This window comes from Acanthisitta chloris, unplaced genomic scaffold, assembly GCF_000695815.1.
Source record: "Acanthisitta chloris isolate BGI_N310 unplaced genomic scaffold, ASM69581v1 scaffold9486, whole genome shotgun sequence".
Taxonomy (NCBI): domain Eukaryota; kingdom Metazoa; phylum Chordata; class Aves; order Passeriformes; family Acanthisittidae; genus Acanthisitta; species Acanthisitta chloris.
Window position 1 is genome coordinate 90,473 of NW_008678712.1, and position 15,704 is coordinate 106,176.

The following is a 15,704-nucleotide window of genomic DNA, read 5'->3' on the forward strand; positions in this document are numbered from 1 at the left end:
CTAAGAAGCCAGTTATAAATAAATCTGGAACAGTTGGGATTGACTGTTGTTTAGCACTTTCAGACAGACGTTCAGGGCAACTGGCAGGGGCTTTGAAAGCTGTTTCCTAGATTAGAATCATGACAAAAATAGAAGTGAGGCTGCATTCCCTTGTCTTCTGCTAAAATAGATCTTACTCAAAAAACATTTTTACAAGTTTGATGAGGCATAACTAGTCCACTGTCAGATCCAGAACAAAATCAAAATTGGAAGTCCCATGTTGATCTACCATGAATAGCTACTTATTGAATTAGTAAGAGCAAAAAAAGAAAAGAAGGGGGGAAAAAAGTGGAGAGCACTAAGAGATACTAAGGACAAGGAGATGCCGGCTTGGCTACTATTGTTTTTAAACTTCCAAGTGAAGCACAATCAGAACTAGCCAAAAATACCCTAAAGACGTTTAAAATAACATAAAAAGGGAAAACAACTTATTTTACCTACTGTCCTTAGGAATATCTGGCAGGGTGGGGTGTTGAGGTTTGGGGTGTTGCTGATTTGAGGGTTCTTTGTTTTGTTTTCAAATTCAAGAACAGACGTTGCATAACTACTGAGAGCAAGGCTGAGTGGTGAGAACAGAACAGCAAAGAGGAAGCATGCATGGGTTTTTGTTCTGTTTTCAAGTGTCCTGAATACTCTTTACAGGGGAAGCATTTGTCACAGCGTCATCTCGCCTCCAGCAATTAAGCTTCCAAATAAATTAGCTTGGCTTTTATTTGGGTGTTTTTACAGTCAAAATGTATCTATCAAAATATTGTAGGATTAGCTAGTTCACTGACTGAGCAGCCCATTGTTCTGCCAAAATAATCAGTGGCCTTAATGAGCAATTAAGAGCTTTCATGGTCAGTGAGAACAGAAAATCTTAACATATACATCAGAAATTTTGTGTGTAACTTCCTGCTACTGTTTCAGACAAGGAGTGAATTCACAAACTATATGCAAGAGGCAATGTTGATTGAGAGCAGAATGTATATAATATAACACAAAAACATAGGAGAGATCAGGTACAGTAAGAGCAGTTTGATTTAGCCAAGTAACTCTCCCAAACCCATTTCCCATCAACTGTTCTCAGCCAAAACAGGTCTACATAATGTTTTGCCCCACCTGCACACACTCTAAACCACCCTGAGCCAAATCAGCTCCAGCCTGCAATCTCTGTGACCATGGTGCATGATGCCAGCCTGTCCTCTCTCAGCAGAGCTCACTGCTGTGCCCCAGCACCTGGTGAGCCCTGATGCAGAGCTTGTGGTTCCAAGCAGAATCACAGCTCCTTGGGTCAGAACATACACAAAGTGGAGTCATGCTTCTCTACAAAATACTGTGCACCCAATCCAACAGTGCCTTCCAGCCATTACTCCTATGGTTTCTGCAATGTGCAAAGTGCAATGGAATCAGCACCAGGAAATTTCTGCAACTTGCCTTCTACACTAATCCCAGGATAAACTAAGGCATAATTCACAGATGCAGTGTGTGCTCAAGAGCACACACAAAGGAGCACATGTCAGTAACCAAACTATGGTTTTCCCAACATGGCAATGGCTGAAAATATACTTGTTGCAAGACAGAAAACTCGTTATAGAGAGTCAAATCTATTATTTGTAATGCATTGCCACACTGCAGACGTAATTTCCTTTTACCAGAACAGCCTGCAAAAATGTATTTCAAACTAATTACCTTTAGGTGGAAAATATGACTTGCTTTCAGCTTTGTGAGGCCAGTCCACCACAAGAGGTCCAAACCTACGAAAGCTGGCAGTGATCTCATCTACAAAAAACAAATGAGGCACCTTAGAGAGAATGTGAAGACTGACAGTAGCAAGGTAAAAAGTCTTACTTAAGAAAAAAACAACAAATATACTGTTTTCTACACCCATTAAGAACAGTGAAAACTGCAACAATGCCCATAGGGGACACCTAAATATTCTTTCATCTCTCTGCTATACATGGCTGCTTAAAAAAAAAAAAAAAGGTCATTTTGCATTCCACTAATGGAAGTTTGCAGCAGGATTAAATGCAAACATGATCTACCAGAAGTGAATATGCTTCAGCTGCAGTCTATTTCTAATTATAGCCACAAAGCAGGGTCAGATGCAGCCACATGGGACTGACGGAGGAGCTACATGTCAGCACGGCTGCTCCTTGCAGCATGCCCTAGAAAGCAGCCTGCTGCAGGTCATGAGACTCTGGGGATTTCACCTTCCTCAATCCCCTCGGGAAATCTGCCTTGAACTACCAAGTCATTTCTTCACTTTTTAAGCATCAATTTAGAAGCACCGTGGAACACACGTATCAAATTATGCTATAGGGCAATTTTGTTTCACATTCAGAAAAAACGTATTTAAAGCTGTTTTTTTAAAAAAAAATCTACTTTTCTAAATGCATTTTTAATGTACTTTAAAGAAAGAATTAGCTTAAAATCACATCTAACGTGATGCTAGATAGATCAGTGAATAAGCCATCAGGAGATAAGGCAGTGGGGTTAGGAGCACCTTGGAACATGCATATCAGACTATCCTATAGGACAATTTTGTTTTACTTGTAAAAGCTTCAGAAAAAAGCATTTAGATTTTTTAAAAAAAATATATTTTCCTAAATGCATTTTTACACACTTCAAGAAAGAATGAGTTTAAAATCATGTTTAATGTGAATCTAGATATATCAGTGCAAGAAGCTATCAGGAGAAAAGGTAGTGGGGTTTTCAAATGTTTGGATTGCTGTTTGAAATGCGTCCAGTTTATCTGATCCCATGAGTTGCACACCAGATTTTTCAAGCAACTAGAGACACAAAGCACATGTTGTATACCTGAGGAGCTGAAGGAAAAAGGGCTACTGAAGCAGACCTCTCATGACAGAGGGTAACAGCTCCCATGTAACTTCCTGTACTGCTTCTTACAGCTGGAGACTCAGACTACCTCAATCAACAGCACTGCAGCTCATGATGTGACATGGGAACCACATTTGAGCTGTTTGCAAACCATAAATTGGCAACTCATACTATTTCTTTATTACAGCTGTAGGTTTAGGCTTCAATTCAGTAGATCAGGTTCAGAGATCTCTCTTTTCTCATTATAAGACATTCCCTATCTATGCCAATTGAAGCTGGATAGTGGTGAATTCCAGGTATGATGTGAAAAATACACCAAAAACTGTCATGATTTTCATTTGGGAGTATGGGTTTGTGAGGGCACACACAAGTAGAGCAGATATTGATGAGACTGAGAAAACCCCTAACCACCCCTACTAAGCTGGTTATTATTTTGTAACCATATTAATTGCCCTACATTTGTCATCTGAACCCTGCATATATTATAGCTGATTAATTAAAGCCCAATGTATTTTGATAAAGTCTGTATTAACAAAGTCCTTCAAGTCAACCACATCTAAGAACAGGAAAAGACTTTGGAGGAGAGACAGCACCTACTAAGTTCCGTTTCTCAGCTTTACATCTGTGGAAAGACATGCAGATCACAAGACCTGCTCTGCAGCCGTGACTGTCTCCATCTCTTCTGATCTACAGTGCAAAAGACTGTCAAGTGAAATAAGCCTCAGGTGTTGCAGGGGGTGGTGGTGTGTGTTTGGTTTAAGTAATGTCACAAGCACTACGAGCTACACACCTGGGAAAACACATTTGTTTTTATGAATATCTGACCTTTTTTCAGAGTTAATTATCTGCAAGCCCATTCCCACATCACACCAAGGTAACTTATTCACAGTACCTTCATCAATGTCAGGAGGAAGACCTCCAACAAACACCTTTCTAGAATAGCGTTCCACTCTTTCTCCGTTTTGACAACGTGTTGGAGAGCTGAGACCCGATGACAGAGACTGATCACCGTGGCTGTCGTCTAGGAAGCCATCTTCAAAAGGAAAGAGAGAAGACCGACCTGGAACAGATTTTGTAGTATCTACAGTTAACACTATTTCCTGGAGAATTAAATGTTTCAGTAAAAAATGTTAGCTTTGCCTTTTTGTTTTAAGAAGATTTGAGTTAAAGGGCTCAGCTAAGGGTCCAAATGATGTTCATTAGTATTGCTTCTATTTTTCAATGAGTGTATTACCCTTACAAGACAATAAACCTTATTTTTCAATAAAATGAACCCCTGAAAGTGTCTAGCAAAGAAAAACAAGTTATCTGATGAAATTGTGTGTCGCAGCTATATAAAGAACCTTTGCAAGATTCTCATTTCAAACTGATTCTTAGAGAGTTAAATATTTCAAAACAGATCTTGAAGGAATGAACTTAGAGAGCAGATTCCTCAAGCCACTTCACTGCAGGGCAGGACAGTCCTTCAGAGTGCTTTACAGGCTGCAGCACTTCCACCTCAAGGAAACAGAGGTCAAGGCTGAGTATGGGGCAAACAGCAAAATAAACATGGAAAATCTTTGCATTGTGGATATTAAACATGTAGGTGAAGAAACTTAGCTAGCAAAAAACACCCCCTCTCAAAACCATCTTATTAAATAAACCACAAAGGACTTGCACTTGAGTAAAAAAGTTGTTAGCTAGGAGAGTCTGTCAGGCTGTTTGTTACTCAGTGTTAAAACACCTTTTCAGTAATGAATGAATAAAATCAACATAAATGGCTGCTACTCAATTTGTTAGTGAAAAGTAAAGAATTTACTTGCACCCATCTGATGCAACTCACTTGTTGCTATTACTACCAAAGAATACACACAATATCCAACAAACAGATTTATTAATGCAGAAGATAAAAAAAAAATCTTCAAAGTCTGCATATAAGCAACATGCCAACTTTAGAATTTAAAAATTCCCTACATCTGAGTTTAAAAATAAGTCCTGCAATATAGAGAGATGTATACATGAAAACCCCACACCTCAGCTCTGAAAAAGCTCATTGTCCCATCAGATCATGGAAGATTGCTCCCAGGGATGGAATTATAATTAATTGATACAAACAGTTTCTAGAGGGGTTAATTATAAATACAAATAACAGGGCACACAATTAAATTCAAAGGTAATGGATCACATAAAACTGACTTACTGATTAATACCATACTGGTATTAACAGCACAGGGAAGTACAGGAAATAAAAACAGGGGCAAGGGGAAAAAAAATCAAGACATGCAGAGAGACACTAATCAGAGAAACATATGCACTGAAAATACCACTAATAGTCTCCAGCAGTAAAGGACAAATTATAAAAAGAAGCAGCAATCCTATATATGGAAGACAAGCTAACCAACAAAACCCAGGAAAGATGTTCCAGCTGACACAGAACACCAGCCTGATCTTTTTTTATGAACACCAGGCACTGGAAAAGTCTTGATTAGAAAGAATATACTGAATGTTAAACATTGACAGAGATCACAGACACAAAAATCCACTGAAGCAAAAATCCTACTGTGCTTTTACAGCATAAAAACCAGGGGAAATGCCACATTTGGAGAACGATTTTGAGACTCTTCGAAGTCTTGTTGTCAGAAATGGGTTTAGAGCATAAACCAGCAAACACTATTGATGAATATTGCATTAGTGGACAAACAGGTCATGCATGTGTATACACATATGCATTTCAACATAAAAGAAGACACATGCATGAGAGAAAAGTTAATTAGGAAGACTAAATTTGTGTGAAAATAACAAATCAGAAAACCCATTGAAAAGCAGGAAAATTGGAAAGGTCTGTAAGAGACTGACAGTCCTAAGGAGCTAAATAATCTTTTAATTCCCACCCACCAACCTACATTCTTATAAAACATGAAACAAACAACAAACATTAGCCATTAGTGGACTATATCACATTAATAGATACTAGAAGAAGGTGTTCAACCAAAATACAGGTCTGCAGAGGAGACTAAGTGCCAAGTTTTGAAGGAAATAAAAATTCACAGGAGCTTAGAAAGTAAGGGATCACCTCTTATGCCAGATGCCTGACAGTCTGCAGGCACTGTACTCACCTTAAATAAATGCAAATGATGATACAGAACTTTACAGTTGGTCAAGTAGAGTTAGATGTATGCAGTATACATTTAAAATAATGGAAAACATACAGGCAAGGGATTTGGGAATGATTGTTCATTGTCTCTTCCAGTAAGGGAAAAATAAAGTGCTTTGAACACAATCAGTACACGGCAAGGCTGAAAGCAAGGCAAACCCCAGAACCCCTTGCCAAGAGCATTTTAGGATGTAGGGTTAGTAAAGGAAATGAGTCAGAACAGGAGAAAAATCCATTCTAAAGCAATAAATATTGAGACATCACCTCAAGAAACCTCCTGGGGCAAATTTCTGGGGAACATTATGGGAAAGTATCACTAAATGCACTATTTATTTAATATGCTCCTGCACCCCTCCCTGGGCATCTCTGAGCTGTCAGCGTAGCGAAATAGATTGGGCTGATTCCCATAGCTCTGCTTATATCTATACCTGAAAAACTGGTTGCAAAAGTTAAAAACAAGGTACCAAGAACATGACTCAACAGCTCTGAACATGATACCTACAAAGAAATGTTCATCTATTTGCTCAAAGAAAACAGAGGATCAGTTAGAGAACTGATAGTTCATGGCAAGCCCCAAGAAACATCTGACAAAACTTCTCACTGAAGATGCTTAGTCACAATGACAGAATCAAACACTAACTAAAATATCCAAGTGTAACAAACATTAAATGAGTTTTTGAAAAAAATTGTCTGCAGTTACTCTACATATTACCACAATGCAAATGGTGAAAACAATAACAGAGAGGGATATGTGAGAATATTTGATAGCTGACAAGTAATTTTCTAACAGACTACTGCAGAATTTCATGCTTCTTAATGTTAAGAAAGCTCAAAAACAACACTGTAAAAGTCAAGGTGATGATAAAGCATAAACATTACAGACTTTAATACTGCATGAATGAGGCAAGTCACAAAATCCCTAACGTTAATGACAAGACACACACAAATCTACTTGTTACTACAGAAAAGCCCACATTCCACACAGGTAACGAGTCTTATGGAGTGAAACATGCTTTTTGGCAAAGAGAAAACAATTCTGAGAGTCCAGCACATTCAGCACACTCAGAACTTGTTTGCCCTGTTTTGTCATCACTACAATTTGAATAAAACAGCCTACCCTGTCATCATCACAATTACTGCCATGTTATTATGTTTTGTTTCTAGAAGTAAACATGAGTTGCAAGTAGTTTATGGTGTCCTACTGATTCCTACCTCCTCTCCTACTCTGGTGCCATTTGGTCAGTCTGGAAACACTTGTCACCATCTTAAAATGAAATTAAACAGTGTTCACATGCAGAGAGAGTATACAATATTATATACCCCCCAATTTGTTTCAGTACCACGAGGGCACTGAAAAATGATGAGCAGGATGCTTTCAACATCTGTTAACAGTAGCTTGATCTGTGGTAGTGGGGAAAAATAGGTAAGTTTGTGAGGAAAACTTGAATCTTTTGGTTTTGCTTTAGCTATCAAATGAACACTAGAACTAGTCAGCTTTGAACAAAATCAGCTCAAATTCTATATTATGAACTGTGTTGATACAGCCTGTACAGCCTCAATCCATACAGATGTGCAAACTAAAAGCTCTTAGGATGATATCAGCCTGTGATGGCTGCATCTGCCACGGAATCAGTTCGGTTGGAAGGGACCACAGTGAGTCATCTGGTCCAACCTCCCTGCTCAAGCAGGACAGTCTCCAAAAACTACATGTAAATGCTACATTTTGAAAAGGAAGCAATGGCACCTGCATAGCTGTCAGAGAACATGATGGGAAGGAAGATAAAGCTAAGTTTAATGCTGAAGTACTCCAAGCAGATGGCATTGCCTAACTCTAATTGTTAAAAGCTGCAATTTTCACTGTTATTTTCTCAATAAAAAACAGTCTGTGTAAGCTACAGTACATAAGTGTAAACTGCATTAGTGGCTTCCTTGGTAGTCAGCAAACTCGCTGTTGTCCGTGTTCATTAATCTCTCAGAATAAACTGATATGAAGCACTGCACATTTGTAAAATGTTTTCAGTTTGCTTTAACTTTTTAAGGGTTGTCTAGGATGAAATACAGTTCAAATGTGCTCAAATATGGTATCTTTTAAAATTATTATCACTGTTGAGGACAGTTATTAGTATTGGTATCTACACATGTTCTACCTAAGGCAATTCAATGTAAGAGTCAGGGGTAATATTCAGTGAAAGCTGTTTCATCAAAAAAAAAAGTAGTTTTGAACTGTTCAATGCAGTAGTTAAACATTTTACTTCTACAAGAAAAACCTCAAACACCAAACAAACCCATAACAATCCTTTTTTTTCGGAGCACTACACAATTAAAGTCACAAATACACATCATGAAAGAGTCTTTGCATTCAATCATCCTCCAGTTCACCAATAACAGCAACACACTTCAAGTTATCAGCTCAAGATCATCACTGGTTTAAGAGGGTGTTAAAAGGCACCTGTTCTGCAAATGAATATGCAATTGGGTTGTAAGAAGCAATTGATCAATCAAATCATGTTAAAGTCGGTAACATAAGAAAACTAAATATTTATTTCTCCCACTATTCAGCAAACAAAACATTTAGTAAATACTTTTACCTCTTCTCCGCCCATAGCTCCTGGCTGCATGTAAACACAGAAGAAAATTGTCGGTACAGCTGTCATCAGATTTAGCTCCAAAAGCAAAGAAAATGTAGCTTCTACCTCTTCTTTTTCCCCTCCCACCATAAAGAAGGAAAAGACATTGAAAAAGTACAAAATGAAATTCAAACAACCCAAGAAAAGAGAAAAATGGAAGATTATACAGCCAGGGGAAAAAAAAGGCAACCAAAAAAAAGGAACATACCTGCTGTGCAAGTTTTGTACATAGCAAAGGTATTAAAAAAATAAGGCATATCAGACAGTACTATAAAATAATTTAGGATTATGGTTTTAAGAGGCAATAAACAACATCAACAGTAATCCTAATTAAAAGAATTAATTCTGCATTGTATTAATAGTTGTGGAGAACATATTTTCCTGTTATGTTTCCATTTAAATAATTAGCCATTTCTAAATACTAAAATCTTACTGAAACAATATGAACTCAATAGCCTGTATGTTTCCATGAGTAAAACCAGATTGACAAAATGCCTTTATAGCTACCAGAATTAACACAGCATTTCAATAAGACATCAATGTATCAATGGCAAAATCCACAGTGTTGGACAAGTGCAGAAGATCATTTTGTGATGTAATGGGGAAGACAAAAAGCAGCATTTTTTGGATCTGAAATTTTAGAAAGCCAGAAAATAATCTGGGAAACACATCATCTACACAGAGACCTCAACCTGTCACGGAAGATATCTGCCCTCCCAAAGTAATCAAGTGTGGAAGGCTAAGGATCAGATTGGGTTTTTCAACGGATGTGAGCTTACACAGCCTTGGTTTGTTTCTTTCTCTCTTCACTGCAATACTATTGGTATTCCTCCTCCTCCCTAACCCCATCTCTTATTTCCCAAACTAACACAATGCCTTCAAGTCCTGCCCTACACACTCAGGTGTCCCACCATACCCCTCGGCGTTCCCTACCTACTACTCTTTGGCTAGGAACTACATAAGAGACCAGTTGTGGCTAGTTGAGAACTATTCATCTGCTGGCTGATCCCCTGGCCTTCACCTCTGAGAGGCCCCAGGAACTACCCACCCAGAGCAAGGCTGACCCTCCTTCAGCACAGGCACTAGTAGTAACCTCTCTTCTACCCAAGTAGCTTCTGCCTCAAGCCCTGAAGAAACATTGCCTCAGACATCTACATCTTTTTCTCCCACCATCAACAAGGCCACAAAAAAGCAACGACACGGCTATCTCATTAGGGGGATTAAAACATTCTAAGGGCTATGATGAACTGCTTCACAGCTTAGCTTAACAAAGACAGGAGGAGCTGTTTGTGTGAACAGTTACTCAGCCACAAGGAGGTGGTTGGTGAGTCCTGAGAGAGACTCTGCTTCTTGCAAAGGAAGCAATAGGGAGAATTAATGCTAGAGCTGGCATTGCAGCAAGAATAAAATTAGTTTTTCTGCTTTCTAGTTACTGCTAAAGCCACATTTTATTACTTATTATGATGGAGAAGAATCATTATCAGATCTCTTGGAGCAAGTCCTTGTCTTGATTGAAGGCCCATACACCCAGAAAAGCATGTATCAAGGTATAGCTATAAACAGATTTTGAGCAATTTATCTGAAAGAGGTTTCTCAAACAGAATGCTACCAATCTAAAATTTAAATAAAGAAACATTATTCCATTATGAGATGAAAAAGGCTTCTGTGTTTCTTTTTAAGTTTACATGCTTAATGTAAACTTTTAGGCTCTGAACAGTATGTGATGTTAGAAATCTACCACAGACTTCTGTGTATGTTAGAATACCCTATTGCTATTCATGTGCTATAACACTTCTATGTCATACTGCACTGCAGAATAATCCTTTTCTCTTATATTTGCACTCACACACAATCTCTATGCTCATAAAAAAGTTTCACTGAAGGTATAGTTACAGTTGCCTGCAAATTCCAGGAGGAAAATAATGCAATCCACTTAAACAGGAAGACAGGCAACTCAGATCTTGCTGATTTAAAAACATTGCATTACATTTGCACTCAAAGAAGATGAAGTTTCACCATTGTTGTTTATATCTGGCATATATATACACACACAATCTGAAAGTTATCTCAGTTTTATCCAGTATTTATCTTTAAATGTTACTTTTTTCCAACTGGCTGACAGTTACTCAGCATGGCAACTTTGGAATATCAATGCACACTTTATTATGTTGCTTACAAAGGATGCAAAGTAAGAATGCATCGTTTGAAAAAAGTTAATTAAAAATACTCTTGTCCACAAAGTCAAAGTTCAAAGCACAACAGATTTAACAGAATGAATGGGTGATCAGGTAAATTTCCTAATGCCTTCAGTCTGACTAAACAGTTTAGAAAATAAACAATTTAGAGATTATTCTTGAATGAAGACATTTGGGAGCCAATAAGAAGATTATTGCACTATTACAAACAATTAAATTGCAGAGTTATGTATCCAAAGTTACTTTCTCTCTTGGGTACTTCCAAGAGAAGACAAAAGAAAGGAGACTGGGAGCTCACAAAATTGTACCCCCACCAATGCAGCTATTCCCCATATATTGGTTTTGGTGCCAAATATAAAGCTCATTTTGCACAGAAAATCACCTCCTGAATGTTTCAGAATTCAACACAAGTGATTCTTTCCTAGGTGGCTCCAAGGACACTAGAGTGTTAAGGAAAATAGAGCTGCTTTATGGAGCATGTAAAAAGTGAAATTGTTGCAGGCACTGATGGGTTGTGCAACTCCCAGAAGGATCACCACTGTGCTAGTGTTTGTCCATCCTTAGTAGCTTTCCTTAACTGACCAGTACAAAGTTACATAACTGCTATGTCCCAAATTGCCTGTCCTAAAATATAAAAGAAGAGATTTATTTTTTTTACCCCTGATAACTCTCCTGCAGCTATTAACTCACCTCACCCCAGAAGCTGAGTGTATTTTTACAAACATGAAACTGTATGATGAAGGGTTCAACCTTAAGCTTTTAACAAACAAGGAAACCAAACTCCCCAAACCCCAAAACTTGCAATGCAATAAAGAAAACTTAGTGCTAATGCTATTGGAATTCCACAAAACTAAGGCTAGCCATTGTTGCAATAAATCAAAACTCACTCTAATGTTTAGTGTTTACTAAGGCTCAAAAAGGAAAAGGCTCAGTGTTTAACTGCATCTCAAATAAAACTATACCAAACTGATCAAAAATAACTTTTCTGTTTTTTTCATTGATTTTTTTATAACATGGGATTGGAACTGCACCTTTTATAGGTATCAAATAGTTAGCAGACTTAGGAGAAAATAATTTTGTAAATCCAAGAAATTAACTCTATCCATATCACAGCTAAAAAGTGAATCTGATCAGGTAATTTCAAATCCAGAAACAAGTGACACCATTTATTTGTATTATCATATTTCATAGAAAACTTAATAGAAAGTAATTTGACATTTAAAAAAACCCATTCTTTCTTCACTGTTGGTATTTATCTCGTTCATGCAATTGTGTCCACAATATCATAGACACACTTCAAGGAAATCTTAAAGACACGTCTTAAATTGACTTCAAATAGCATTACCTCTGTGAAAAAACAAGTCAGCATTTCCAGATTAGAAATTTTAGAGGTAGACTGGCTAAAGGGAAGTTTTTTAGACAAGACTGGGAACCTCCTTGATTTATAAGGTACCAGAATCTTATTTCTAGCTTGGAACATTCATTTGTATTCTTGAAGCAGTCAGCAGTTCAGGACAATACTTGCTTTAGGACATTATGAGTTATGCAATAATTTTCTAAGATCAGAAAGGAAAATATGTCAAGCTTTTGCTTTTGAACAGTGTCTCTGAAGCTCTTAGAGATCTGGAAGTTTACAAGTGAATTAAAACACCAGTGAAAATGAATTAATGAACTGAGGGAAGGTGATAGAATCAAGTATAATTATGCAACATGTTTTTGCACAATAGAGAGGATCACATAGATGAATTGTAAAGAGGATTGACACTCATCTATGAGTGGTTCAAAAGGTGGTTCTCAATTTCCACTATGGATAGGCTGGATGTGCAGATGTGCTCTGCAATCATTTGGTGATATTAGCCTCAACAGTCCCTTCTGGATGATTTTTTCCAATGCAAGTGTCACAACAATCCCCCAATAACATATGCTCACATACATATCCAACTGAATCCCATCATCAGGGAAGCTACATGCAAGTTGTATGCAGTTAAGGCCCAACATGAACACATGAACATGTTTAATAACCAAAACCAGCTTAGGTGCTCCTTCCTTAGGCATGGCATATGAGCAACCAAGCAACTGTGCAGGAATGAAGGTTTATTTATTTCCATCCCTTTGGTTTAGTTAAAAAAATTGTTAACAATAAAACTCACTTTTTTAACAGCCAGGCTGCTTCATCTCTTCTAGCATCACAAATAATGCTTGTGGAATAGCTGGCAGATCTTAAAATTCTGTAGAAACAGATGGCACTAACCCACAATAGAGAGGATCACAAAGTTGCAAAGAAAGCTCTTTGGTGAGGTTGTGAGGCAGGAAGAGTGGTGGGAAAACAAACAAACAAACAGATAGTAAAGAGCTACCACCAAGTTGGATTAAGAGGAAGATGATTAAATAAATCTTCCTCTTCTAGAAAAAGCCTTTAGCAGTCATGGATAAGAGATACTGCCTCCAGTAACAGCCAAACTGGATGTCTGCAAGTGCAGATGCCAATATGAAAAATAGAAGGGAAGAAAGAAGAAAAATCATGTTGTGTTGCTCCTCAGCTTTCCTCCCTCTTCGTTTAATTACAGAGGTATAGAAGGAACCTTGGGATACCAGCGAGCTCTCCTCACAGCCTCCAAGGCACCACCAATACTAACTGTTTGTACAGCTGGCTCTGAGAAACTCAACAAGGTTATGTGTAAAGTGAGAGTTCACACACTCTGGGACTCCCATGAACCTTGCTGCCTTTGCTATGTCACACTTTACATCAGATATTTTTTCCTCCCAGTTATATTAACTCTGATCTCTTCATGACTAAATTAGATCTAGTTTGGCAAACCTTATGAGCTCTCTCAGTGGCTTTTAGTCCGTTCTATTATTCCATATATGTCAATAATCTGGTAACACATTCCATTAGTAACCCAACCTGGCAATTGGGCTAAAGAGTTCAGTAAATTCCTGTAGGTGATACCAAACAATTTAAAGAGATTGATGCATCTGGAAATTCAGCCACACATTTTTCCAGAATATTATCACTACAAACCCTTAACCTTTTATTAGCTGCTAAACTGCCAAACCCAGATTTTGCAAGACAAAAATAATTCACCAAACCTATTTGGAGCAGTTTAAAGTAGAACAGTAGCACTGGCAAAAATTTAAATATAAACTACTATTACAACAACTTTTTTAATATCTAAACAATATATATGTTTGAAAACAACACATTAGAATATAGGAAGAGCCAAGTACAATAGCTCTTAAGGAGAAAAGGTAATTTTAAAACCAAAAGAAACACAGAAATAAAAAAAGAAATAGTTTTGTTGTCATTACATTTCCTGTCATGGCATGACAACATCCCCACGTAATTATGATCTATATTAATAGGTCAAAACCAAAATCTCAACACAGACATCTAAAAAGGATCCTCAAACCCTCGCCTTAAACTATTTTTCAAAAACAGAACTCAATTATACTAATGAAAAGAAGGAAAAGACAGTCAGTTGGAGAGCAAATAGTACTAGACCTCACAGATAACACATTTTGGTATGAGACAAGAATGAACAGTGGAAGCAGATGGAACATTTGATGCCCAACAGCACTGCAAAGTCACTGTACAGAGGAGCTTCAGGATAGACAAAATTCCAGCATTTCACAAAGGGGTTATCTCATTTGTCCATTTAACTACCTTTAGACTAAACTCATTTTACAGGAGATAGGGATCCCAGCACAACAGCTCAGTGCTTCCTTAGGAAGATCACACACTGTTGTTTAGTTTCACCCAACGTACTTCTGTCCCACTAAAGTTTATTGTTGGCTTTCTGGAGTTCACAAAACGTACTAAAGATAGCTCATCAACTAGTACATCGGTGACTGTGTATTCATGCTGATAATTTAGTCCTATTTACACAGCTAATTAAAAAGGAGCACATATTAACTCGTGAGACTGTCCAATTGCTTCCAAGCAGAAGCAATGGCCACAGAAATGTATGGCTGCAAATGGCAGAGTAAGAGCAAGGATAGAGGACACCTTGGAGTTAATTTTGCCAAAGCAAATTAACTTCTTTTCAGGCTTTGCTTAGTATTTTAAGCATAACTTTTAACTGGTACTGCAAACTCCTATAATTTCATTAATAGATGGTTTTTCTTTCAGTTCATACATGAATTTATTGTTCAATATAGATCAATTTATGCTACATTCCCCTATAAATTACTGTATCAATTATTTTAAAAAGGTCCTGTTTACAAAGGTTCTTCTACTGCTTAGTTCAGTATGAATGATATTTAAAAGTTAACTAACTGATGTCACTAATAGATTAAAAGCACTATTTCAATTAGAGAAATTTCCATTAGATCTAGCACAAGCAAAAGTTATATCTTTTCACCTCCGCAAGATGTTTCAAATCTAAACATTTGCATATGTTCTTTAGGATTATGCTTAGAGCTCTCTATTAGAACATTGTATTCCTCAATAGGTGCCTAATTCTGAACTTGAAGGCCATTTATGACATAAACATTCATACACATGTGCAACTGTGTGTGGACACAAGCACAGTGCCATTAATGACAAGAAAAGATTGACAATAATTATATATTTAAGAGTAATATCTTCTATTTCACTAGTTTCACTGTTTCAGAACTTAGTGCTTTGAGATGATGATGACTTATAGCTTTGCACAGTGATGAACAAAATGGTGGTAAAAAGCTTCACACACTGTTGCCAGCTAAGCAAGTAACATCTTCCCTCAAACCAAACAATCCCCTTCAACATTTACGGACAGCAGCTCAAGACAGTCAGTCAGGAAAACCCCTAGTTTCACAAGGCTGTAATCAGTAAATAACAGCTGAGGTACAGTTGAAAGTGCTGCCACAGAGGATGAGAAGGACCTAGAGATGAACACCCCTCAGAACTTC

General features: G+C 37.5%; 1 protein-coding gene across 1 annotated transcript in view; it reads right to left on the bottom strand.

Moving 5' to 3' along the window:
* The window catches only part of CPEB3 (cytoplasmic polyadenylation element binding protein 3), a 57,230-nt gene that overhangs the window by 24,964 nt on the left and 16,562 nt on the right, over positions 1 to 15,704 (bottom strand). The window contains exons 4-5 of the mRNA XM_009077014.1: positions 3,752 to 3,919; positions 1,711 to 1,800 (exon numbers count right to left, since the gene is read on the bottom strand). Of these exons, the coding sequence (XP_009075262.1) occupies positions 1,711 to 1,800; positions 3,752 to 3,919 (258 nt within the window). The remainder of the gene's footprint in view (positions 1 to 1,710; positions 1,801 to 3,751; positions 3,920 to 15,704) is intronic.